Source organism: Symsagittifera roscoffensis, chromosome 2 (genome assembly GCF_963678635.1).
Source record: "Symsagittifera roscoffensis chromosome 2, txSymRosc1.1, whole genome shotgun sequence".
In the NCBI taxonomy this organism is placed as follows: Eukaryota; Metazoa; Xenacoelomorpha; order Acoela; family Convolutidae; genus Symsagittifera; species Symsagittifera roscoffensis.
The window spans coordinates 37,721,263-37,748,884 of record NC_087063.1 but is presented as its reverse complement, the minus strand read 5'-3'; the positions used below and the strand labels follow the sequence as shown (position 1 = coordinate 37,748,884).

The following is a 27,622-nucleotide window of genomic DNA, read 5'->3' as shown; positions in this document are numbered from 1 at the left end:
CCATATCACTGACATTAAATATAATATCATTGGAATACCATTTATTTCGAAGTATATACCAACAATTAACATACTAAATAGTAAAATATTAATCAAAGATAAATATACAAAAACAAAAGAAACATCCTTAACATTTTTTCAAAGATTAAATAAACAACCACCATTCTTTTCAAAATTCTACCCGATATTTAACAAACAAAGAAAACACCTAAAACCACTATCAGGAAATATCTATAATTTTTCAATCAAACAAGTTCACCAATATGATAAAGAACAAAACAAACAAAAATTTTATATGTCAGAATTTGAATTCAAACCTATTCACAAATTTTTCAAAATCACAATCTCATCCATAAAATATTTGAAAAATTCGAATTCCGATATCATTTCCTTACATGTCTATAACAACACACCTTACCAAGTAACATTACCTTTAGGACTTTTAGGATATTGTGAAACCAACGCTACAATATCACCAATACACGAAAAAGCCTATCGCGTAAATATTATACTCCAATTACTAGATATTTGCCAATCTACAATTCTTAATGAAGAATTATCTATAAATAATATAATAAGTAACGAAAACAGAAATACGGATTATTTCACAAAAACTCCATATTTCAAACCTACATTCAATATAAGTAACTACACAGAGGACCAACAGAAATTTTTAACAATGTTTAATTTCCAACATTCACAAATAACACAAGACGAATTCGAAAAATTAGCCAAACAGCTAATTAAATATTCATCAGTCTATGCAACATCAAAATTCGATGTTGGCAAAATCAGTTCATCACTACATCTCCCGTTAAAACCAGACGCAGTTTTCAAAAAACAGAGAGCAAGTAAAGTACCAATTCACTTACATGATAAAGTGAACAGATTACTCGATATTTTAGAACAATACAACATTATATCACCAGTAAACAAAGAAGAACAACCAAAAGGCAACACATTCATCAACCCTGTTATCATTCTAGCTAAAGGAGAATCATTAAAAATCGTTCTCGACGCTAGATACCTCAATTCACTCATAGATGAATCAAAATGTAATTGGCCCATTGAACCAATACAAGTTATTTTAACAAAAATAAACGGCAAATACTTTACAACCGCCGATATGAATAGTGCATACAATCAAATGCCACTAGATGAACAATCACGACGTTTAACACAATTTGTTATAGGAAACCAACAATATGAATTCAACCGCTTATTCTATGGAATATCCATAGGACCAGCAGCATTTTCAGCTTTTATGAGCAAAATTTTTAGACCACTAATACTCAAGAAAAACGCAATCACCTATTTAGACGATGTTTTTATGCAATCACAAACAAAAGACGAGATGTTCAATGTTTTAGAAAAATATCACCAAATACTTCAGAACGAAAATCTGAAGGCCGCCCCCGATAAATCACACTTCTTTTTGACAAGAGTTAAATTCTTAGGACATAATATAGAAAGAAAAACAATCACTCCATTGAAATCACGCATTGACGCTATTCAAAAACTTCAACCACCAACAAATAAAAAGAAAATCCAAGAATTTCTTGGAATGTTAAACTTTTTAAGTAAATATGTTTATAAAATGCAATTATATCTACGACCATTTTATAACATCCTTAGACAACAAAATAATTTTGAATGGAACACAGAACATCAAACACGATTTGAAGAAATAAAGAAACTTTTAACTGAACAAATTTCAAACACAATTCCAGATTCAAATCAACCATTTTATGCAATGTGCGATGCTTCGAACTTTGGCATCGGTGCAGCACTATTACAATCACATAATGGTACAAATAAAATGAACCTCATATCAGCAAATTCTCGATTATTCACTCAAGCAGAGCTACGACTCTCAACTCTAATGAGAGAATGCACAGCCATAATATATACACTGACAGAATATGAATTTCTGATACTTGGATCAAAACATCCAACAGTTCTATTCACAGACCATAAACCAATCATCTTTCTCTTTACACAAAAATCTAACCCAAACCACCGAGTTTACAGATTTCAACTAATTCTAATGAAATTTCCAAACTTACATATAGTTTGGACTGCAGGAAAAAATCTTGCATTACCAGACACCTTAAGTCGAAATACACCACCTGAATTACTTACACGAAAAACAACAGTTGAAATACCCAAAAACATAAAATTCTACCTTGCAGAAAACGAAACATCACCCCGATTGGAATGCAAATATGCAGTAAAAACTGATATTGAACAATCACAAATAAATAGTTTACAACATTTCCCACTTTATTTAGATTGTCAAAATAATCATTATGAAGTTGATTTACTTGGAACATCAACTTTTAAACCAATCCCATATTCTCAATGGATAAAAAATAACACCCAACAAAAACGAACAAAACAACACCCGCCTAAAAAAGACCATTTTCCACTAATTGAAAAAGAAGATTTAACTGATAAAATAAATTTATCAGGACCACAAACAAATGATTCAAAATACACAATAAATCAAGTTTTTGACCTTCACGACCCACTTGACACAATACCCTTATCTAAATTAGAAATCGAAAACATTTTTCTCCCCCCAACAGAAACAATTACAATTTCAACACTGAAACAATATCAAAACCTTGACCCAGTAATTCGACAACTGAAATCATGGCACAAATATAAAACTAAACCTATCAAAGCAGATTCAACCATTCTAAGAAACAAAACACTCCTCCGATACTTTCGCAAATTTAACAACACAACAATTAACGAAAATACAGACCTTTTAGAGTATAACCTGAATGAATCTACAGTTCCATGTCTCCCTTTAAGTATGATTCTTATAGCTTTTAATATTTCACATACACAAAATATTAAAGGACACTCTGGATCAGAAAAAACATATTCAAATTTTATACAAAATTTTTACTTCCCAAATGCACCAATTTGGATAAAAGTACTATGCAATGATTGTATAGTATGTCAACTAAATAAACCTTACCCAAATCAAAAACAAATAGCACAAAAACAAGATTTTAAAGGACAAAGTTTGTACTTTAACCATCGTATCTCATTTGATACTAAGGGACCAATTTCACCCTCATCAGAAGGAAACTCCTACATTATGGTAATTGTTGACGCATTTACACATTATGTAGCACTTAACCCAGTACCACATTGTAACGCTTATTACGCTTACACAACACTCTATGAACACTGGATAGCAAAATTCGGACTACCAGAAATTTTAGTTACAGACAACGGTACAGAATTCATAAATAATGAAATTATCACACTATGTCATTTATATAACATTAAACACAAACCACGTACATCTCATGCACCTTGGACAAACGGCTTAGTCGAAGGTATGAACCGTTCATTACAAGAATATCTTAGATGTATCATCAACGGAAATGATACAAAATATACCGAATGGTCAGCAGATGTAAAATTATTTCCCTTAGCATATAATTCACAAATAACGACAACTTTAGGAATGTCACCATACGAAATGGTTTTTAACCAAAAGCCACGCAAACCAATAATGTTTACAGCAAATTCTCATAAAAACGCACAAGGTTATTGTCAACCAAATAAAGACTCAATTTGTTATAACCTACCTTTACATACACATGATGAAGATCATTTTCATCACCCACAAATTCTTAAACTAGCCTCCGGTACACACACCGAATGGATTCTAAATAGAGATAAAAAACACAATGAAATTTATCAAAAAATAACAAAAAAGTTATTACAAAGACAAAACATCAATGAACAAATCAATTCACGTTTTACACCAGCCTCCGATTTAAAAATTGGAACATTTGTTTTAATACCTAATTTTAATACTCAAAAAGGAATTTCTAAAAAATTACAACCCCTTCGAAAAGGACCATACCAAATAATTGCAAAACCCACTGATGTCACATATAAAATTACCGACTCAAACACAAAAGAAATCGTTCAACATCGAAACAACCTATTACCTTATTACCCAAAAGAATACGCACTCCGCGAATTAACTCAATTATATTCTTTCACAGGATTAAAAATCATTCAAAATGAACCACATCTGAAAAACACAGAACAAAATGATAACCCCACCGAAAATCAAAACACAAAACCAACCGCCACCAAAAACAATACACAAAACCATAAAGAATCTCCAAAACAAAGAAAAAATAGAAAAATGACAGAACAAATAATACCCCAAGAAGAAATAGACAAATCTGAACATAGAAAAACAACAAGACTCCGAAATCAACCACGTAAAAACTACAAAATGTTCATCCCCCAATCTAAAATATTAAAGAAAGTAGAATTTAAAAAGTAATTTTAAGATTTCATACTTCACAATCTTGAAACCTCCGTAACATTTTTCATTTCAATTTTTCAAAATAACATGCTCACAAGTACGCAATAATCCTAGTTCAAAATAGACCAATAGGATTCATCCAATCCGCCACTTTCTCTAACTAAGATCAATTAGACGAATAATCTAGAACTCCAGGCACATCTCTAACTATAACTTTACAACCTCCAGGTCAAAAATAAGCAAATCACTCCAACTTGACAACTAAAATAAATATCACCATAATACCGTACCCCTCCCTTATCTAATAACCCAAAGATCAACAATATTTCCCCAACTCAGACCACGAATACCCCCAAAACAAATTTGATAACTTAGCCTAAAGTAACAAAATGAAGATTTTAATTAGCCTAAAGTATAAAAATCTCACCATACCCCGGATCATTTGACAAACAAAAATAAAGAAAAAGACGACCTCCCAGTCACCATGAAAATTGCCCCCAACAATTTTTTACAAAACTCAACCCACTTGTCAAAAAACTAATAAATAATTCGACCACACTAGAAAATCGCCTCAAACAGCAAAAAATATTCGACCAAGAGATCATTTCTTAAATGCTCTTCTCTCAAACAGTTGCTCAAATACTTATAAATTTTAAACATTTTTTTTCAATACTTGAAGCCTTTATAATATTTCTTTTTGATATACTTGAATCTTTTCTAATAATCCTAATCATTTTTTGTAACATTTTTTTAATTTTCTACACTATTCTCGAACTATTCCTCCAACTTTCCAAAACCCTTGAATATATCCACAGGTACGATTTTAACAACTTGTCTAAATGATACGAACAATTTTCAGTAGAACCGATATTTTTTTATTGTTTGTAATTTTCATAACATTTTTTTCATCCCTCATTTTGACTATCTGTAAATGTATAAAGAAAGCAATCCTCACATTTGCCCTAGCAACAGTCCTTCTAATTCTTTTTTTGGAAGAATATTATAATAAACACAAAATTTCTCACTAAAGTAATAATTCAAAAAACCATCAAAAATTGCTACCCAACAGTCACAGAATCAGTCTTCACCGACATCATCCCAAGATAACCAAACACCACCTTCAATTACTCAAAATCCTCAAACATCTACACGAATTTCTTTTCAAGACAATCCATACACTTTTGAAGAACGACATACTCGTTTATCAGAATCACTAGAACCAGTCCAACGACAAGCACCTTTAAGCGAACCAACATATAACCTATACCCAACACTACCACAAGAACTAAGTAGAATAAGAAATTCTAGTCAAAATCAAAATACAGTCGAAATAAATAGACAAATTATACATCCTCGACGAAACAGAAATCTTCAAACTCCCCGAGTTCATTTTGATATACCTCAATCCCCATCACAAAACACTCCAGAAAATCCCATTGGTATATTACCAGAAACCCCTACGCTTCTTTCACAACGTAGCACCTCAAGCCTACCATCAGATTACTTAGGTTCAACACCAACATCTGAACAAATACGTGAAAATCCCTTTAACCCCCCAAACCAGGCATCGCGACTACCATATTGGACTACACATTCATTTACACAAGGTGAACCAAATTTAGTCAATGACCCCATAGATATTTCTACGGATACAACAACATCCTCATCACTACCAGAAACATTATCACTACCATCAACACCATCAATAAGCCAGTTTTCACCACCACCCTTTAACTTAAACTTTCCAAATAATCTCGACGCCAGATATCGAGAACAATCATCAATAAATATTCCTTTAAGACTAGATTGGAATACATTTACAGCACCTCCACCACTATTTGGACAACATCAAGAAAGTAACCGCCTTCATAACTGGGCACTTAATAGATTACAATATCGCCAAGATATTCACAACGATATCCGTGATCACAATATTCAAATACTCCAACAAAACAGTTTACAATTAAAGTTTGAAATCACAGTTAAGTTAAATAATATTACCCAACATCCCTACCCATTAAATCCACCTAACATAACAGCTCAATCACTACCACCACCGTTTATAACTACTGAAGTAATATACAAATACGACAGATATACCAAAAACACAATTGGCTACATTACATTTTATAATCCATACTCAGGATTATCATACACATGTATATTCTAAAATTATTAATTTTTCTCCAACTCCCTTTTCTAGTAATCTCAAATCAAAACATAAACCCTTCTCCTCGTACAGGACCACAAGATTTACTAGTAACACATTACGATTGTGAAGAAAATGAACAAAAAACACTACATAAATATGCAATAAATCAAGTATCACAATGTGAAACAGAACCACAAGCTATAGAAACCACAGATGTAATAGCAACACTCTATTCAAAAGCCCGAGCAACAACAGTTACAGGTTATAAATTCACAGCAACATTTTCCGAAAAGAAAGTACATTGTTCACAAGTCTCGAATGGAAACAAAAACCGACTTGACCATGAATCATTCTATCAAAGTAATATAGAACGTCTTTTACATCTCAATCCCGACGATTGTAAAAATGAATTACTAAGACTAAACATCACACAAAATAAAAACTCCCAAAGAAAATTAGTTAATTTTCAAGTTTTTTCAGACTCTGTACATCAATCACAACTTGAAAGACACCAAGGACATATAAAACTAGACGAAAAATACCCGTATAACGGCGCACACGGACGATTAACCTATGACCTACACGATAAACATTGGATACCACACATTGGTATAAATGACCCATCAAACTGCAAAGCAGACACAAAAAATAAAGGATACCAAGAAATAATGTTTTTCGATTGGAAAATACAACTCGAAAAAATACAACTAACACGAGATTTATCAGATAATACAATGATCTATCAAGGAATCCGATTACCTTGTAAAAATGATCAAGGTTATTGCGACCCTACAACGAGAACACAAGCAACAATTGTTTGGTTCCCCGAAGATACATGTACAACATTTCAAGTAGCAAAAATACACGCTCGTATGATAAAATTTCACGAAAAATATTTTATACAATCAATTCCATATGAACAAGTCCATCCATCACGAAAACTAAGTTCTAATTTTAGAAACATAGACAATATAGAAAACAAATTGACACGTTTTCAAATATATCAAGAAACAGAACTTGCATGTAAATACAGGAATCCACTTCACAGAACACAATACTCTGAAATATTAGTTGAATACGAAAAAGGATTCGACATGACCACTGGAAAAATAAAAATCGACCCATATGCCACAGGTCATCCTTTAAACGAAGGAACATCCTATATACCAGTTAATTTTCAAAAAAACAACGGACAACCTGGTGGACATCTAAAACCTCAGGACACCAGAAGCACACGCTTACAAGAATTATCACTAATGAACACTACATATTTCGGTAATATCCACTATGATATTCATTTAGATATGAAACTAGATTATACAATTAGCCGAATTTTTCAAGAAATGTCACTCTCCGAATTAGAAACACTACACCACCTATGCGAATTAGAACGAACACAAATATTACAATCACTTGCACTAGCAGTATTAAAAATACCCTATGCAGGATACTTATTATCTGGAAATAGATCAAATTTTTTAGACTATGAAGGAAACATCTTATGGTTTTATACTTGTACTAAAAAAGTATCACCACTATACGTTTTTGAAGATAAACGATGTTATAAAAGAATCCCTATCTTTTATAAGAATAAAGTACATTTCGTGGATACACTTTCACGAAGAACCTATTTCTGGGATACCGCAGTCCCATGTGGATCAGAAAACAGCCACAATGTAGTACAACTAAACCCTGATGAAAATAAATATTATCTTCTCACACCATATCCCACATTAATGCAATCACTCAAAAAATTTTCACCAGAAAGCATTCGCGCTATTGCTCGAAACCCAAATATAGACTTACAATCAATAGGAATCTATTCAAAATCAGATATTCAACATCACATTAGAACACAACAATTCCAAGAATTATTAACACAAATGGACACTATACAAAGACAATCAATAGACCAAAATTTACGCAAACTTGCAGAAACCGCAGGATTTGCCGATATCTACACGCAAGACTATAGCGGATATTTTAAGGACATTAAAGATTACATATATCTAAACGGTGAAAAATACCGTCCCCAAGATATATCACCAATTAACATTTTTAGCTTTGTTACACTCAAAAATGAGATCCTCGATTTTCTAGGATGGCCCTACTACATCTTAGAAAAATTGACTATTTTATACGCAATGTTTAACTTCATTGGATTTCTTTTCTCACTTTTAAAAGGAATCTACAACACATGTGCTATACACACACAAGTAAACAGACAAGCAAGTGTAGCACGCATACTATTTGCAGGATTTTTTGGAATCTTTTCTACATCTATAAACAAAATTCTTTTAGACGCACAAATAAAAGAATATAACACAAAAATAACAACACGACAAAATACATACGACGAAGAACATAACAATGTAGACATAACGCCAACGGCACCACAATTACCAGCCCTACCAAGTAACCATCCACTATCCCTAGTCCCACGAAATTTTCGCAACTTAGCCATCACACATAATCCAAATTTTCGACTCACCACATCACAAAGTCCCATTCAACATATAATGACACACCAGTCACAAGATGATAATACTTATGAACAAATTATTGAACAACCCCATACCACCGCTTTTCAGTCTCAAAATAATCATTTTTTTAGCCCACGATGAGCCGCCAACTTGGATCACTACACCGATCAAATTCCCACCCAACCAATCTTACCTCTCCAATCCCAATAATACCACTTTTTGCTTTTCCGCCACCCGATTTTCCATCTAGTAATGTAACATCAGGCATGAATTCCGACACTAATTCACACATCTCAGTTTTATATTCCATCTCACAACTCAATAACCCGAATATTGAAACCCCCGATGAATTTGCCGACTCAGAACCATCCCCATCCAATAATTTTCATAACTCTTCTAATTTTTCTCAACCCCCTTTTCAACCCATATTATCCAATAACCCTGACCCAATTCCTCCCACACCCTCTTATGCTTCCCAAGTTACCCCAACCTACTCCTCATACCGTTCTGACCAATCATCTCATTCTCCAGACACCCCCCGAATCTCCCCAGAGCTAGATAATTTTATTACCCTTCAACAACAACCCTACCACCTTAATACCCCAACCATAAACCAAATCTCCTCCACAATAAATTCATCCAACCCCCCTACCCCTACACCCTCTTCAAATTATACTGAATCATTAGCACCATCATCCACATCAACTGAATCTTCACTCAACACTAATAGAGCTTACCGCACTTTTAAAAGAAAGTTCCCCAACCATCCTTTCCCAGCAAAACCAGGAACAGCCCGTGAATACATCAACCACCCCAAGCATACTAACACAAAAGAATTTTTAGCCATCACCTTACCCTCATTCCCACAATACACCTTAAACACCCCCCATGACACTAACGAAACACGCAACTTTGTAGATGAATACGTTTTAATGCCCACTCTCTCTTGGACCTCATATTATCATTTTACTAACCCTCTTTGCTTACCTTTATCTAACACTCACATTGATATAGAACGAAATACGGACATGCTATATCGACTCACTACACCACTAACACCTAGACAATTTACTTACGTTGGATATAAAAAATCACTAAAAACACACACTGCACCTAGAGCTAACGAATATACACTCGAATACTATGATCATAACATCATCAGAGCTAACCAAGATCAATTCTTAGACGACGATCGCTTCGCTAATCCACAAATTACCGAGAAATTTTTCATCAAGACACCATATACATTCACACTAAACATCTTCGACCGAAAGTTTGATCACATTATTTCAGAAGCACTAACAGACACACAAGCATACGAAAGTTTTAAAGAACGCTTCCAAATATTTTCACTAACCTTTCATTTTCTTGCACCACACGAAAGAGATTTACACTGCTCACACGATATTATGTTGCGCACTAAACAAACCCACACATATAGTTATTATCGCTTCATCCAAAATCACTTTGATCTACACACACCTTCTAGACAACCACACCATCGTTTTCAATTCATTAATTCCAAATACACTTCACCATTTTTCCTAAATTTCACATATTGTATTAAAGACACTAACCTCCATGGTATTCTTCGTAATTATGACCCCATAACCCAAATGTACATCTTCTGTCCCATCACCAAGACCTTCAACGCCGAAGAATCCCGACCCTTCCTTATCCCGCACGAGTTTGTACAACCTATAGAAATCCCAATTTTAGAATTCATCCACAACACTAAATTCAATCACAAATTATATAATCTAATCCAAAACACACCTTATGAGTTTGCAGTTGGCACTGAAGAACTAACCACTATTAAGGCACTTCAATTGCTTTGGCCACTGCTTCAGACTAAAAATATCATCCGCATCTTAGCTAAACTACTAACAACTTCAGAACTAATTCACGACATCTTCCCCCACGGTTTTTTCCCCGACGACTAACAGGTAAGTATGAATTAAATGAATATTACTAACTAATTAAAATATTAAAAAACTCACCATACTTTATTCATGTTTTCTTTAGATTTTTAGCCTTCATCCGACGATCACCTACAAAAACCACAAAAGACAAATAAAAATCGCAAATTTCATCAAACAAATTTCAAAAATTCTATTAATCTCTTACACTTATAGATTTATAAATTTAATACCAATGCAGTAAATTCATTTCTAAAATTTTCCCCCACAAGCAGTAAATCTAATTATGATGAAAATTTGTATCTTAATATTCCCCCATGACTAGCAGTAAATTTCTAAATTCTATGTAGTACATTAAATAAATGCAAATGCAGTACTAACCTTTTGATATTTTCATTCATTCGCACAGAAATTCTATCCACACTTGCACAGCTCGCCCACGAAGAATTGTTTAAAATAATGAATTTCAGTTTCAAGTTTTCACACTCAACAACTCTAACATATAATAACATGTTTCAAACTTTCCTTTAACCCGGTTGGAAAGGAATCATATACTAAACAAAACTAACCAACGCAGCTTACTAAATACCACAAATCATAGAATAACAGCATGACTTAGAAAAAGAAACCAACGGTACCCAAACCGGATTAACCCAGTTTAAAACTGGATAATTTATTCTTTTGAAGACTATTATAAAGTCTAAGAAAGAAATAATAAAACACAAAAAAGTCGAAAGACAAACCCATACCACAAACAATTTGATTTTTGAAAAAAGGACACAACCAACAAAACATAAGTAAGACCACAACAAACTCAACATAAAACGTTGTCACATAACAGGACCCCTCACAAAAACCGCATGAAATCATACTCCCACTCCTGGCCTAACCCACCAGGAAGGACGTCCTGAGCATGCTCTATAGCCGGCCTAACCCACCGCGCTACATCCACGCTTTGTGACCACACCACTATTTTTAATAAGAGCTACTCAAGTGTGAGTAACTCTTCAAAATAACCGAACTAAAACAAAAAGCTTTTGTGAAAACAACTAACTAAAATCATTATTAAAAAATATTAAACTAATAAAAGTTTTATAAAATGTAAAATCACATGATGCAATACATAGATCAGAATACAACACCAAGGACGAACATCAAAAGACAAGACGACCCCACTACACTCGAGAGAGAATGACCAACTACAATCGATATGCCGCTCACAATCACAACTCAAAGGATTTAGAGTACGACTTGACCTCGCAGAAAAGGACTTCATTGAACCAGACCAATGACCACCTCGATGTTCAAGTATACGTACAGATCCGAGTAACCAGGCATCCCCTCCACGCACAATCTCCACGCCATTCCCAAACTAGATCATACACAAAAGAAGTTCTCCACGCAGAACAGAAAAACCTGACATAGCAAACCATTCTGAAATCAGATTTGAGTTTGTTGCAAAGACGTAGTCGTTGTCACTAGAAGACACAACGTCTTATGTCTCTAACTCCAGCTTCCTGGAACTTCCCTAACAAAAGAGGAAACGGAAGAAAATTATGATGTTCGCCAAAAACAAACGTCCATCATCCATCCTTCGAATTGCAGAAGAACTATTCTAAAAAACTCTGTAAAACCCGGATGGGTGGAACCTGATCTAAACTACATTTTATGATTGGATAAATTAAATGTTTTACCAATGTAAAGTATTTAATATTAACCAATCATGATCCATCTAACTAACAACCCACTTATTTGTAAGTGCTGAAGTTACTTGTAATTTCAGCACCAGAGAGATTTGAATTTAACTTAGAAATTAGTTGGACTCTCCCGAGCACTTCAGCAGCCGCAATAAACCAGTATACCCTAGATCTATTGAGCCTAGCAGAGACTAGTTAAACAACCTGAGACTAGATAGTATAAGAGTAAGATTAGGATCGGTATTAGACTAAGAAGTTGCACGAATCTATCCGGCCGAAAATAAGATAGCGTGACGAGCAGACGGTGTACCCTATCCGAAATTACTCTATGAGTTACACTTCGGTCCTAACTCAATGAAGCATTATTAAAGTAGCTAGAAATACAAAAAAAAACAAAAGTCCAAAGTAAAGATGTCTCAAACGAGTTTTGAAAAAAATTGCTCCTACTGGACTGCCTTTTTCTGAGGTCAGTTGTTTGTAGCAATTTGAAAGGGACGACAGGAGTATGAGCACGTGAAAAAAGAACTGAAAGGATAACGTCTCAATTAGCATACTTATCGAATTGCATAAAAATGACAAATTTCCAAAATGGCATCAACTCACTCAAGAGATTCATTGATAAATTTTTATTGAGAAATAATTTATCGAAAAAGGTATAAAATTGCAAAGTTGTTAAAATAATTGTTGGTTGACGTTCTAAAATTGTTCAGAATTCTTATCAAAATATTATGTTTTTAATTTGTTTCTCGTGATCAATTTTCCCATCAAAATTTTCACTCATCATTTGTTTGGAAGCAATCAATTCCAAGTCCGGGTTTTCGTTTCTCGTAAACAAATTGACGGGGAGCGTGAAAACTTAAAGTGTATGCATTTGAGATACATTTCAGTTTAAGGCCATTTGGGAAAAATTTCATATTTGTAGTATTTAGGAAATCTTTCAGTTTATGACCTATGAGAAGTATGTAATTTGAGAAGCTACCATATTCAGCAAAGTTGAAACGTAATACTGATTTAAAAAAATTGTTCAAGCAAAGATAAAAATTCAAACAAGCTTCAACTTTCCATGAAGCTGTTTCAACATCTTCATAAGAAGTAGATGTCCTCCATAGTAAGACTTAAGAACCTGCGCCGAAACTTCATGGGTAAAAAAATATTGTAACGGATTCTGTTGTCTAAAATATTGCCTAGATAACCATATATCGTGGCTAATTTATTCACGTTACGGATTTCAAGGCTATTAAAATTGATTGCTCTCAGAAAAAATTTATGAAAATTGCACTATGAGGCCAAACTGTTCATTCTGCGCATTGTAAGCGGATTCCGCAGCTGGGTAAAATCAGATTTGTCGCAGAATCCGCAACCTTATACTTTTCTCTGATCTTCTTTGCTCTTTTGGCTTCCATAAGCAAATACCTAAAACACTGTACCGCTCAAAAATGCTCCAAAAATGGGTGAGTTTGCGGAATCCGGAACAGTACTTGAGGAATCGGAACATTTAGCGCAAACAACAAACAATTGAAAAGACATGTGTATTGTTAAATCGAGCTATCGCGAATCTGCATGTGCAAGCGAAATCTACAAATTTTAAGTGGAATCCGAATTAGGTTGCGGATTTCAGTTAGATATTTAATTTCGTTTTAATTTATACCTTTTATTTTGAAAGTATTTGATCAGTTACCAGATGTTCGATCTCAATTACTGCCCCGCAACTGACTCCCAATTTCGATCTCATTTCCCGTCAAACACCCAATTTTGATCTCATAGCCTGTCAAACATCCAACTTCGATCTCAGTTCCTGTCATAACTTAAAACCGCCTTCGATCTCAATTCCTGTTAATTACCCAACTTTTATATCAATTCCTGTCTAGCATCCAACTTCGATCTCAATTGCAAAGTCAAGTGAGCTAGTTTAAAAGTTGATAATGATGATGACTTTTGAACCATATTAGAACCAATTAATTATTTCATTTAGTGATTGTGTTTCCAACGACCCCGAACAATTGAAGAAAGTCCCTCAATTGAGGAAATTCTCTGGGTGATACTGAAAGAGGACATCCACTGACTTAGTTAACCAATGATTTAAGATTTGTTTGTCAATTTCACTGACAATGGTTAAGTCCTTGTTTAAAATTCCGCAGTGCTATAGATAAAATTTCCAGCTCTACTTTTTATTTGTTCCCATGCACGTTCAGTAATAAACCATATTCCACATACAACTTGTGATATCAACTTACATTTTGCGGAATCCACTTACAGTTGCGGAATCCAGAACAACTAAGCATTTTTACTTGTTGCGGATCCCGCAACAAAAGAAATGTGCCCACAAAACCAACGTTACATGTATTTGTACGCAGAAATTTTGTAAATGAAACCCACTTACAATTTGAAACAGTTTTGAAGATTTTTCTCTGGATTACAGGAACATACAGACAAAAAATGTGCATCTATTATGTGCAATGTTTGGCCTCCTAATGCCTAATAAAAAAGTTCACTCATGATTTCAAAAACATCGATTAAGCTTTTTCTCATAAAATTCATGAAAATTTGTTAAGATCGGTTCTTTTCAAAAAGGTATTATAATCTTCCAATAGAGAGTAAACTCCGCTTTTTATTGCACAATTTTTGTAAACTGATGTAGGCTATGACTCTTTAGATCAAGCATCAAGGTTGACCTTGATGAAAACCAGCACTACGTCATTTTACAAAACAATAACTTTACAGATTAATTGGGTTCTGTCTCAGCAGTACCACATTGCACCTCTTTGAGGAAGAAAAATAAACTCTGTAGATAACTTTATCAGCACAGATAATATTATATGAGCTTTAAATCTCAGTTTTAAGCGGTCAGTTTTTTAGTATGAAATAAAAAAGGGAAGTTGTTTCACTTTTATTCTCTCTTCTTTTTCCTGCCTGTTTATTCTTTTTCGTGTCAGTCCGGCTACTCACTCTGCATCAAAATCTTTGTTCAATTTTAGAGCTCTCCTTGGGAACATCCAAGTGAAAAAACACTTTTACAACTGACAAAATGGATACCCGATTGGATTCCTTGGCTAATTCGTGATTAGTTCTCTACTGCCTTTACCCAGTGCTTCACAGGTTTACTGTTTCTGGTTGGTTCTTTGTTCTCATTCGACCTCATTTTCCTCCTTACTTCGTCCACGCGACCACCAGTTTTAACTGGTGCACGTATTTTTCTCGTCTGAGTGTTTCGTCTACTCTTTCAGACCCTTCTAGAGACGTTTCCGCCACTTCGCCAGGCGAAACTGACTGCAAGTTTTATGTAAAACAGATCCCGTCTACTGTCTTTTCTATGGGTCTGTTTAGTATCTGCTCTGGCATTTCCAGTCGCTCATCATGAGTTGTTTCATCCTTCTCGAACTCCTGCAGAATCTCTTCGGGACTCATAAATTCCCTGATTAATTTTTCCTTTTCTTCTTTTCACACTCTGGACAAATGGCGTTGACGTCATTGGTCTGGTCTTTTTTGCCAATTTTAATTGTCCATGCTTCTTCTCAATTTATTTTTGCTTTAGCTATCGACTTTAGGTTTTGCGCCTTCTGTGCCGACGGTTTTTGTTTTTCCTCGTCCTGAGTTTTCGGTTGCGAGCCCCCTTTGTTTGGCTTCACTCTTTGTTCTCCAAAACTGGTTTTACCGTTAGCTTCATTTTCTCTCGACGCCGCCACCGTTTGACTTTGCTGAAAATCTCTTTAAAATGGATCCTTCTTTTTCATCATCTCTCGACTCTGAATCAGTTATCCTTTTCTCAAACATCGCTTCTGCCTCGTGTGTCAATTGCTCCTGCACTGTATCGGAAACCCTCTTTTTAGCTTCCCAAAAGTGTCCTATAGCATTTGTGATGTTCGAATTCCTTTACACCGTTTTTTTCGTAGTGATAGTCGACTCCGATTTTTTGTTTATCGGAACTGATGAAGCAATAATCGACGCTTTTCCTGTGTTTTTTGGGTCTTTGCTTACTACTTTCGTTTATGTGTTCGCAATGCTTGCTTTTCTTTTTTTTGTTATTTAATCCACTTTTTCTTCTATGAAACCGAATTTCCCCAAAAATCAAATCTTTGTTTCGGATCAGGAGTTGCTCTCACAAACTCCTCCAGGCTCTTTTGCATCACGTTGCTCGCTTTATCTCGTCGGATCTTGTTTCAAGCCGCATTTGCTTCAAGAGTTCGTTTTAACAAACGCTGGTGTTCTTCTTCCTCTCTATTTGCTGTTTGCAAACTGAACAGTAGACTGAAATCCCTGCTTGCTTAACATTTTCTCACGGTTTTCACATTCTCCCTATTCTGATCGATGCATCGTTTGAGTTAAGATGCCTACCGCTCCAGATGTTTTTTTCTTAAATTATAGAATTTGTCTGGAGACTAAAATAAGCTTTGATCTGAGTTTTTCGATTGTTTTTTGTTTGATCTATCTTAAATCGTGGATTATTGTACTCAAAGATAGTTTAATTGAAAAAAAATCCTCATTCAGGAGCATCAGCCACAAGCGTATTATATAATTGTATTGTTTGTATCGAGCGCTCAACAAGACCACAACATCAATGGTCACCCACTGGACACAAAATATGTTTATCGCAAAATTTTTTCATTTTCTTTCCTCGAACCCGGAAAACTGATCTGTTCTAAATTTTCTTGTTTTTCCGTCTATATCTATATAATTTCTACTTCTGAGGAAATTCACCGAAGATTTTTTACCGTTAGATTTTGTTACCTTCATCGAAAGAAATTTGAAAAATGATCGAAGACCCCCATGTACTAACATAGGCTATAGATTATCCGGTCTTCACCCTATGGAATAGCATAAGCTATACGTTTCCCAATGTATTAAGATAGAGGAAAAGTTTCCCAATGCATTAAGATAACAGGTTTCAGATGCCAAGTTTCAGATGTTTCAATACATTGTAGGGATTTAAGAACTCATTAAGATAGAAAAAAGGTTTCCTAATGTATTAAGATAGGGAATACCAATGGTAAGGTTTCAGTGTGACGGTAGGAGAATGGTAATAAAAACGAAATTTTTTTCGTTTTTGTGTGGAAATGTCTAGTTTTTTTTGCAAAAACCTCGGTGCGCGTTATCTAATTGTTGAATATCACTGGTTATTTACATGTACATTGCGGAATGAAGGTCTTGTAATTAGTTTGGTGGATCATGGTAAATCAATGGTAAAAGTTTTTGAGAAAAAATTTAGATTTTTTCTCAACAAAACTGATTTTTTTTTTAAAAAAACTTCAAAACACGATTAGTTTTGTTTTAATTCAACCTATTAACTAATTTTATAAGATAATCTTTATTTATAAAACATTACCTATGCTGAAACCTTCTAAAGCTTCGACAAAAGTCAAAATTTTGAGAGAAAAAAATTAAATTACAAAAACTATATATGAATCACTGCATCGTATAGTAAATTTACTGCCAGAATTTAAACTTACAAATAAAAAACAACACATTTTCTTAAAATTACTAATAAAATTCAAAACTTGCACATCATGAACTATTCAACGTTCTCTGGCAGAGTTTAAAAAGAAGAAACGCTGAATAAATTGCGTAAAGTCCACAAAAATTATCAGTTTTTTGTAGTTTTCTGAGTAACATCCGCCAATGTTTTTTGTCAAAAAAGAGTAAGTTGATCTCTTTCTACCCAAAGCATCAGCAAAACAGTAACTTTTGTCCAGTCGAGCAATCATAATCCATGATCATGATTGGGGCTGAGTTAAAAATTGCAAAACAAAACTTTGTTAGGTGAGATACTTTATCAGAGGACTAAGATCCAATGTACTTGAACCTGAGCTCAGGAGTTCTTTCAATAATTTGCAGAAGTGATAAAATATCCTTCTTTGCAATTATCAACTGATTTGCATCTAAAAACAAAGAAAAATATAGTTTGGTAGTGTAAAATAGGGTAAAAAAGTATGATTAATGACTTACATGCATTTAGGTTTTGAATCAACAAATTCCCATACACAAGCCTTATTCAGTTGAAAAAATGTCGTGGTTTTTTAATTAAACAGCATTCATTCACTAGTTTTTTCGAGTTTTAGCTCTTATGAAAAACAAAATAGATAGCCTAGAGATAATAACGATGGAAAGTCTCAAGAAAGTTAAAACATTTTAATAGGAACCTGAAAGCTCGAAAAAAGTAAACATTTTCAGCAACTGTTCCGAATTTGTCAATCAAACATTTGATAGTCTTTCTTCCAAGACTATCACTTCCGTTATTTGCTCCAAAGGAAACTGGAGAAACGTTTCTAATCCCAAGCTTTCTCCACTAAGTTCTGGATAATGCAACTGTTCAGCTGCATCCTGTTTTGAAGTCAAGTCAAAAACAAGAATATAGTGATTTTGAAAATATTCCATAGGAAGAGTTGGGAAAACTTTGTTAAACTGCCTTGCTTTCCTTGTTGTAACATAAACACGACAAGGAGAAGCTGTATCTAATGAAACAATTGCTCTTCCACCCCGAATAATTCTAAGCTCTCTCAAATGAAATTGCTGATAGCTGGAAGGGTTTTCATGAAAAGATTCTGCAACAGCTGAACTTGTATTCATTGCAACAGGTTTTTTCTGATTGGGGCATTTTTGAAAATATTTTCCTGAATAAACTGGTTTTGACGAGATGGAATGATAAAGGTTCTTGCTATAGTTTCTATGTAATTATAATGAGCAGGTTCCCTTTCCAGATTCGATTGCAAATATTGATGATTAGAATCAGCTACTAAAATTCTTCTAGTAAACAGCGAACAATCAAAAACTTTCAGACCAACATTTAGAATATCAGACAGCATGTAAAAAGTGGGTCTAGCTCGAAAACAAGTTGACCCGAGTCGAGATTTTTTACCTAATTTGAAGCAAGGTTTGAGCGGTTTTTTTAGACAATTACGTTCAAAATCTTGCTTCAAAATGAGCGGTTTGAGCGGTTTTTGGACGGTTTCATCTAAAAAAACCGCTCAAAAACCGCGCAAGATTTGAACGGTTTTGAGCGGTTTTTTAAGATAAACCGCTCAAAACCGTTCAAATCTTGCGCGGTTTTTGAGCGGTTTTTTTGAGATAAACCGTTCAAAAACCGCTCAAACCGCTCATTTTGAAGCAAGATTTTGAGCGTAATTGTCTAAAAAAACCGCTCAAACCGCTCAAATATTGCGCGGTTTTTTTAGATAAACCGTTCAAAAACCGCTCAAACCGCTCATTTTGAAGCAAGATTTTGAGCCTAATTGTCTAAAAAAACCGCTCAAACCGCTCAATTCTTACATATTTTCCAGTGTTTATTTTGCTCGATATAAATAATTTAAATTTGTTTATAAACAAGTTTGAACAATTTCTGAAAATCTTGCCTTTCTTGAAAAAATGGTTATCATACAATTTTCATATATGGAAACTGTATGATAACCATTTTTTTTTCAAAAAAAAATAAACATACTTATTTTTCATCACCAGACTGTTGTATTTGGTTCAAATAGCCGGAGAAACTAGATTGAATCTTTTTTCAATGGTTTTTTGAAATTGTATGAAACTTGTATGATTAGCACTCTTACATACATTTGCTGCAGGCAATTGTATGATAAGCTTTTTCGGTGTGGGGAAATTTAAAATAAGCATTTTCGGTATATGGATGTCAACCCTGGGTCACATTGCCTTTCCAGGCCTTTTTGTTGGTTTTAATCGGTTTTATTTATAAGTCCGCTCAAAAACCGCTCAAATCTTGCTTGAAAAACCGTTCAAAAATCACAATCACCGCAAGAAATGATCGGTTTTTGAGCGGTTTTTTTAAGCAAGATTTGAGCGGTTTTTCCAAAAAAAAACGCCCAAACCGCCCAAACCGCTCAAATTTTGCTGAAAAATTGCTCAAACCGCTCATATCTTGAGCGGTTTTTGAGCGGGATCTCGACCCGGGGATCGAAGTTTTTATATCAGGGGTTGATACTAAGCCAGCATAGCCCATACTAGCCATAATTTTGGTTGCTTGAATATATTCATGGGACTTCTTTGCTTTTACAGGGAGTGGGCAGGGCACCGATCTATGTTAGCTGCACGTTCGACAACGGTGGTAACTTATACACTGGAGATTCCGATGGAAAACTGATTGTTTGGGGCCCAGAACAATCAATCATCAGACATATAGACTCGTGCCATGAAGTAATTCCCAAACCTATGTTTTAATTTCATTAAAATACTTTCAATTTTTAGTTTTATCTAAAAATGTGCTCATCGTTGTTATTTGAACTGTGTGCCATTTCAGGGAGCAGTGTTTACAGTTGTAGTAAACGAAGAGAGCTCGCAGGTGCTGACAGGAGGAAGAGATGGGTTTATACATGTGTGGGACATGTCCTCAAACCCTCTTAGAAAACTCATGACTTTCAAGGCAAGTTATTGGTACCAAGTGCAAACCGCTCGAAGTTTTGTTTATGTTAGTGCTCCGGGCTTTTTCGCTGATTGTAAATTACTTTTTATTTTAGAGCCAATAATTAACCCGTAAAATTTTGTTATGATTATATTGACAGGTTTCACTAATCAAATCATCATTATGATTCAATTAAAAAATATAACCTCATAACAAACTTGCAGTTCTTATATTCCAGTAGATTTATTTGAGACGAGGAAGTTATAGTAGGTTTATGATCAGTACTAGACTAAGTAGTTGCACGAGCCTATCCGGCCGGCTCGTGCAACCACTTAGTCTAGTACTACAGACGGTGTGGTGTACTCAATCAGAAACTACTGAATGAGATGGAGATCCATCCCCATCCCACAAGTTGTTGGTGTTCCGCGTCGCCAATTTGAAAAATGAGTTCAAATCTGAAGCAGTTTTCCGTTACGCAGCCAGATCGAGGTTTCATTTTTGCTTTAATTACTTAAGCTTCACCAAGCTCCGAATTACAGTGCTGATTTGAATTATCCGGACAAAACGAAGAAAACTTGAATTTTCAAACACGTTTTTCTCAAATTGGGTTAAAATTTGACAAAAAGTGAAGAGAACAAAAGTTGCTTAAAACTTCACCAGAATTAACACTTCTCCGAAATTCTCAACCAAAACTATACCCCAAAAATGCGAGTAAATGCTTAAGGTAGCTTATTCATAAAGTAATTTCAGCTTAGGTACTCAATATATCTAGTGTATACTGGTATTTGCGAGTTAGTTCTTGGAGCTTGTCCAAAAGAAGAACAACTGTAGTCTAAGATTTATTCGAATTGTTCTGGTGCTGAAACTACAAGTAATTTCAACACTACAAATAAATGTCAGTGTTAGTGATGGAATATGTTTGGTTAGTTAGTAATACTTTATAGCGATAGTATTATCATTAATATAAATGGTTTATAAATACTAGCTCAGAACTGGTTCCAAATGGATCATTTTTTTCAATTAATCAAGAATTACGCTGAAACTTTTGTTAATTGGTGAAAAATCTGTGTATGTATATATATAAATCCAGTAGCGGATTTAGGAAAGCGGAGAAGGCAAAAAACCCTTCCCTCAACCCCCCCCCCCCCCCCCCCCTCAGGGATTCGACCTCCTGCCGATTCTTTGGTCAAAGTTTTCCAAAAATTGCCTGAAAATGCCTTTTTTGGACTGTTTTTTCAAAACTTTGCCTCCGGCGCAGAAACTTTGGTCAAATGAGGCTCTTCATAGTCATTTGGAAGACCTCAGAAAACCAATTTGGTCAACTTTAAAATAAGTTTGGCAATTTTTGTAAAAATTTTTTTGAAAGTCCCCCACTCGAGAAATTCGCGGGATCCGCGCCTATCACAAGAAGCCTCTTTCATAGCCCAACAAAAATCTAGAAGGTTTAATTCTACAAAAACCTGTATATGAGAAATTATTTTTGCTGAGTAGTCAAGAAATGTGATTTTTACTATATAAAACCCAACATCTTTGTTTAAAAACCAATTTTAAAGATTTTACGCACATTTTTGGAGAGTTCGCAGTTCTAAAACTTTTTTGGGCTATGTAAGAGACTTCTTGTGTTGTTTTTCTCATCAATTATTAATATAGTTTCAAACGTAATTCATGGTTAATTGAAAAAGCCAAAATGACCCATTTTTGGGGTTTAATTTTGGTTGAGAACTTCGGAGAATAAATTGCACTATATTAGTTCTGGTGAAGTTCTAAGCAACTTTTGTTCCTTTCACTTTTTGTCTAATGTTAACCCTTTTTGAGAAAAACGCGTTTGAAACTTCAAGTTTTGCTCGTTTTGTCCGGATAATTTAAATCAGCACTGCACTTAAGGAGTTTCATTCCATAACTAACTGTGCTTCTTTTCACTAACTGCGCTTCTTCAATGAATTGTTTCAGAAATTAAAAAGTAAACTCAAGTTGTAAACAAATCAGACTACCTTTTCAATCACTTGATTACGTTCTGACCAATCCAATATCTCATTTTCAGTTGCGTAAATTTGTTTTCAACCTCGTTAGGCAATCACTGGGCGACCACATGATTTCTAGCCTAACAGCGCTACCACGACCACAATTAAGAGAATAGATGTAAAATAGGTAGTTCGGTATGTTATCGCGGGTAATTTTGACTATAATTTTTCTGTGTTTTAATAAGGTTCCGGAGAACCACGGCACGTGTAGAATGGTGGCACTCTCGGACAACCAATTGTTTGTGGGATCAACTGCTAACTCTATTCTGTCTACAAAAGTAGTTGTTCCGATGGCCACGCAAGACCCGTCCTTTTCCGAGGGTGACAACAGCAGCAGCAAAGAAGAAGTGGAGGCGGCGACTGTCAAGTCTTCGTCTAGTTTGCACGTGGAGTGGACTGTTATCACACAGGTGGATCTATTCAATTTCTTTCCATTCGGCATTTGAAACTTCTTACTTAAGTTCCTCTTCGACACCCGAGTCGAGTTTTTTCACCTAATTTGAAGCAAGATTTGAGCGGTTTGAGCGATTTTTTAGACAATTACGCTCAAAATCTTGCTTCAAAATGAGCGGGTTGAGCGGTTTTTGAACGGTTCATCTAAAAAACCGCTCAAAAACTGCGCAAGATTTGAACGGTTTTGAGCGGTTTATCTAAAAAAACGCTCAAAAATCGCGCAAGATTTGAGCGGTTTTTGAGTGGTTTATCTAGAAAAACCGCTCAAAAACCGCTCAAATCTTGCGTGGTTTTTGAGCGTTTATTAGATAAACCGTTCAAAAACCGCTCAAACCGCTCATTTTGAAGCAAGATTTTGAGCGTAATTGAACATCTTGCCTTTTATGAAAAAATGGTTATCATAATTTTCATATATGGAAATTGCATGATAACCATTTTCTTAGCTTCAAAGTACCTTTTCGTTTTTGATGAGCAATGTGTTTTAGACTGAGCAAAAGTACTCTTAAATAATTTAAAATTGATTAACAACAAGTTTTAACAAAATTCTGAAAATCTTGCCTTTCATGAAAAAATGGTTATCATACAATTTTCATATAGGGAAATTGTAGGATAACCATTTTTTTCCAAAAAAAAATAAACGTAATTGTTTTTTTTTTATTTTCTCAAAAACGATCCAAAACGCAAAATCTGAGGTTAAAGATCCAGCGAAAGAATAAAACGATCTTACCTGCAAAAGCAGCTACGTCTTAATTTTTTGTTGAAACACCGTTTCGGGCCTTAGAAATAACAATTAGCTGATGTATTTAAACATTTTCGGAAATTTTTTCTTATTCCCTGAAAATGAATATTTACTAAGCAATCATTGCTGGTTGACTGCTTAGTAATCAAGACTAAGTTATAAGTCTCACCTTAATTCATCAAATTTCTTGACAATAATTATAGTTTAAAAAAATTAGTTAGAAAAGAGTATAAATTTATATATTGGATAGTTAAATATAAATGATTTACACTATTAATGAACAACTGTCTTTAGTATCAATATGGATGGGGTCAATACCTAGTTTTTATATCTAAACTAACACTTCGTTTGCCTATAGTCCGCGTCTAGATTGCTGATTGATTTGTCCACCGAAGGCTTCTTAGAGTATTGGGTCATCAGGTCGCTTAGATCTGTGTTGCTGCTTTTGTTTTTCGTCAACTTATAAAAATTCTAAGATCGTATCTTAATAAAATTATAAAATAAAAAGAGTCAAAAGAAAGAAAAAAAACATTCCTAAAAAATTTAACTCGACCGAGTGAATGGTCATGAGAATGAAATAAAAAAATTATAAAGATTTTAGACAGGTTCAATTTAAAGACAAGAAAGCTTCATATTACTTTTTGTCTAATTATAATCTTCATAGACTTTGTTTCATCGAATATGCTTCATCCTCAGGGTCTTTGGAAAGTTTTCAGTAGCTTCAAAGTTTTTCTTTGAAGTTTTTAATATTAAAAAGCTATTAATCATTCCATCTCTGATTTGCAGTTTTTCTATTTTTTTGTGTCTTTGTTAGGCTCCAAAAAACCGGGTGCTTATTGCCCTAATGTCTCTTTATCAAAGCAGAACATTCTAACCGGTCAGCTTATATGGCGACACACTTTTTTTTGATATCCGAAAAAAGTCATTGAAAAAATTTGAATAGTTTAAAAGGAACTCAACCACCTTGAAAGAATAAAAAAGTAATTGAAGGGTTGACAAACTAAAAGTGGAAAGGAGTCCATTCTAATCTTACGTAAACAATTTGAAAAAATAGTCTTTTATCTCCGTGTGGTGATTGTAATACTACAATTCCCCCTTTTTCTAGATAGATAGTTGTTCGATACTTGCACTTACATTGGTAACAAATTATGTTTATAGTTCGTGAAATAGGCTTAGGTTAAAAATTTGAGAATAACATTATACTTTAAGATGGAATCAAATCGTTAAAAAGAAATAGTTTGTTTAATTTGTTTCCTTTCAAATCTTTTTAGAGCTTTTCCTTCGTCATTCTTGTCATTGATGTCATTGGCGATTTCACTCATTTGCTACTCGCTGTCTTGATTTTGGTAGTTCTCATCATCATCGAATCCAGGCTGCAATTGTGTTCCGAGTTGATAGATTAGGTTTTGCTTGTCAAAACTGCAGTGACACCATGCTAGCTTCTCCTGATTCTGATTGTGATTTTATGTATTTCAACTGACAGCTTATAGTTCAGAAACGGTTCAATTTCTGTTGTCAAATATCCTGACACAGTTTCATTTTTCGTTTATTACAGAAAACGATTATGTGGAAATTTTGTGTCCTACACAGGCTAACCATGGTTGACTTTTGTGTCCTGATCAAATCAAATATTAGTTTTCTGTGTGTTGCACGCAAACTCACCAGTAAGAAAAGTGGAAAAATATTATTAACTTCTCAGTTTCATACTGATTATAATATAATTATAAAAATCCTATAGCTATACACTTTTGGTTGGGGTTTACAAGATGCAAATTTGAAGGAATAGAAAAATGTAATAATTGTAGAGCAAGAATACAATAATTATTTTTGATTTGACAACTTTTTTGTCATAACTAGTAAGTTTTATTTCATATTTGATAAGCAATACAAGAGATTTGAGTTAGAATTAAGTCAAAATGAAATATCGAAGAGAAAAAAAGTTTAAAACGATTACGTATAAGGTTCAATAAGATAAGTGGATTGTTTCTCTTTGGTTGTAATCTTCTGCACTAATCCAGGTTCACAGTTTTACGAAAAAAAGTTTGTCCTCATCTCGACGATGTAAAACTTGATGTAAAAATCATAATAAGGTTGCGGTCCAACTTTCAAATTATAGCTTCTGAAAATCTTTTGTAATGAAGGATTTAAACGACTGCGTGTAGTGAATTTTAAACTACCCAAATGCTAATTTGGCCAAAATTTTGAGGAGCGAATCATAAGAGTCTCAAAGACTGCATACAGCCACGAGCAATCATTTGCGTTGAAATAATATGGTACCATGAGTTTTAAAAGGCTGCATAAAGCCATCATTAAATGCTGACATAAATCTGCGGCAGGTCGGGTCGAAAAATTTTTTTGCCTATTTTATGACAATGAAAATTGGTAGAAGTTGTACTCAATGTGTTGAGAAGAAAAGAGGTGATATCTCCCTTTTTGATGAATTTCTTCTAGTTTGCATTTCGTCAGTTGAAAACTACGAAGCAAATAATTAATTTAATCGGTCCCTACTTGGGCCTTAATAGAATTCCGATGGAGCTATTATCTTCGCAGAATAAAATTGATACAATTTTACAATTGCTAGTTCTTTCATCAAAGGTTTCATTCTTTGAAATCTCGTTTTTGTACGAAGGGTAATTTTACGTTCCCTTAAGTGTAATAAGATATTTTCAATGACAAAACCGCCTGAAATTGAAAATATTATATACTCGTAAAACTATATAAAAAATATAATGAACTCGAAAAGTTTTTTTTCTCTCAGCCTTTGGGTTCTGATCAATCTATCTTTATTAGATTTGGAAGATGTTCCAAGAATTTTGGCATACTTGGCTGTTTTTGATCTCGGTAAAGTGTTTAATCTGTGACCCGTGACTACGCATTTTGGCATAACCTTTTGGGTGTCATGCAGAACCGCCATTCAATGTCTTAAGTTTTGTATTGTTTAAAAAAATATTTTTCGTTGTAAAAGTTTTCTCTTCAGTGAGCCTTATAATTTTCGCAATTGCTTGAATAGAAAACACTAACAAAAGCACGCAAGAAATTGCTTGATTAGTGACATCCAATAAAAAAAAACACTCATACTAAAGTTTTGCACTAAGAATAAAATAACTTTTTCGTTCACTATACAAAACGTAAGGTAAACTGCACAAACCTTGACATTATAAAAGTTTTAATAAAAATATACAAAAAGACCTGTTTTTAAACAGGAAAAAAATTCTATTTCATTTCTATTTTATTAAACGTTTGGCCTATTAGACCTTCGCTTATAATTATTTTTGATCTAATTTTGTTCAGCTGCAGAGGCTGTATCTAACAATATTATTCATAACTGTTGGCAAAAGAAATGAGTGATCATGTTGCTCCAGTGCCTAGTAAAAGTTGGGTTTTATGACCGTTTTTTTTTCATTTCTGTATCCGACGGGATATTGGTATAAATTAATCTACAATTGTTTATTTGGTTCTAGTGTGAATTAACAAGTTCACACTCTTTATCGGTATAGTA

The 27,622-nt window shown here is 34.1% G+C and overlaps 1 protein-coding gene across 1 annotated transcript in view; it reads left to right on the top strand.

Moving 5' to 3' along the window:
• The window catches only part of LOC134839829 (echinoderm microtubule-associated protein-like 2), a gene marked incomplete at its 3' end in the record, with an annotated part of 62,013 nt that overhangs the window by 21,939 nt on the left and 12,452 nt on the right, over nucleotides 1–27,622 (top strand). Inside the window, 3 exon segments of the mRNA XM_063855452.1 lie at nucleotides 20,568–20,705; nucleotides 20,809–20,931; nucleotides 23,117–23,341. Coding sequence (XP_063711522.1) covers nucleotides 20,568–20,705; nucleotides 20,809–20,931; nucleotides 23,117–23,341 — 486 coding nt within the window.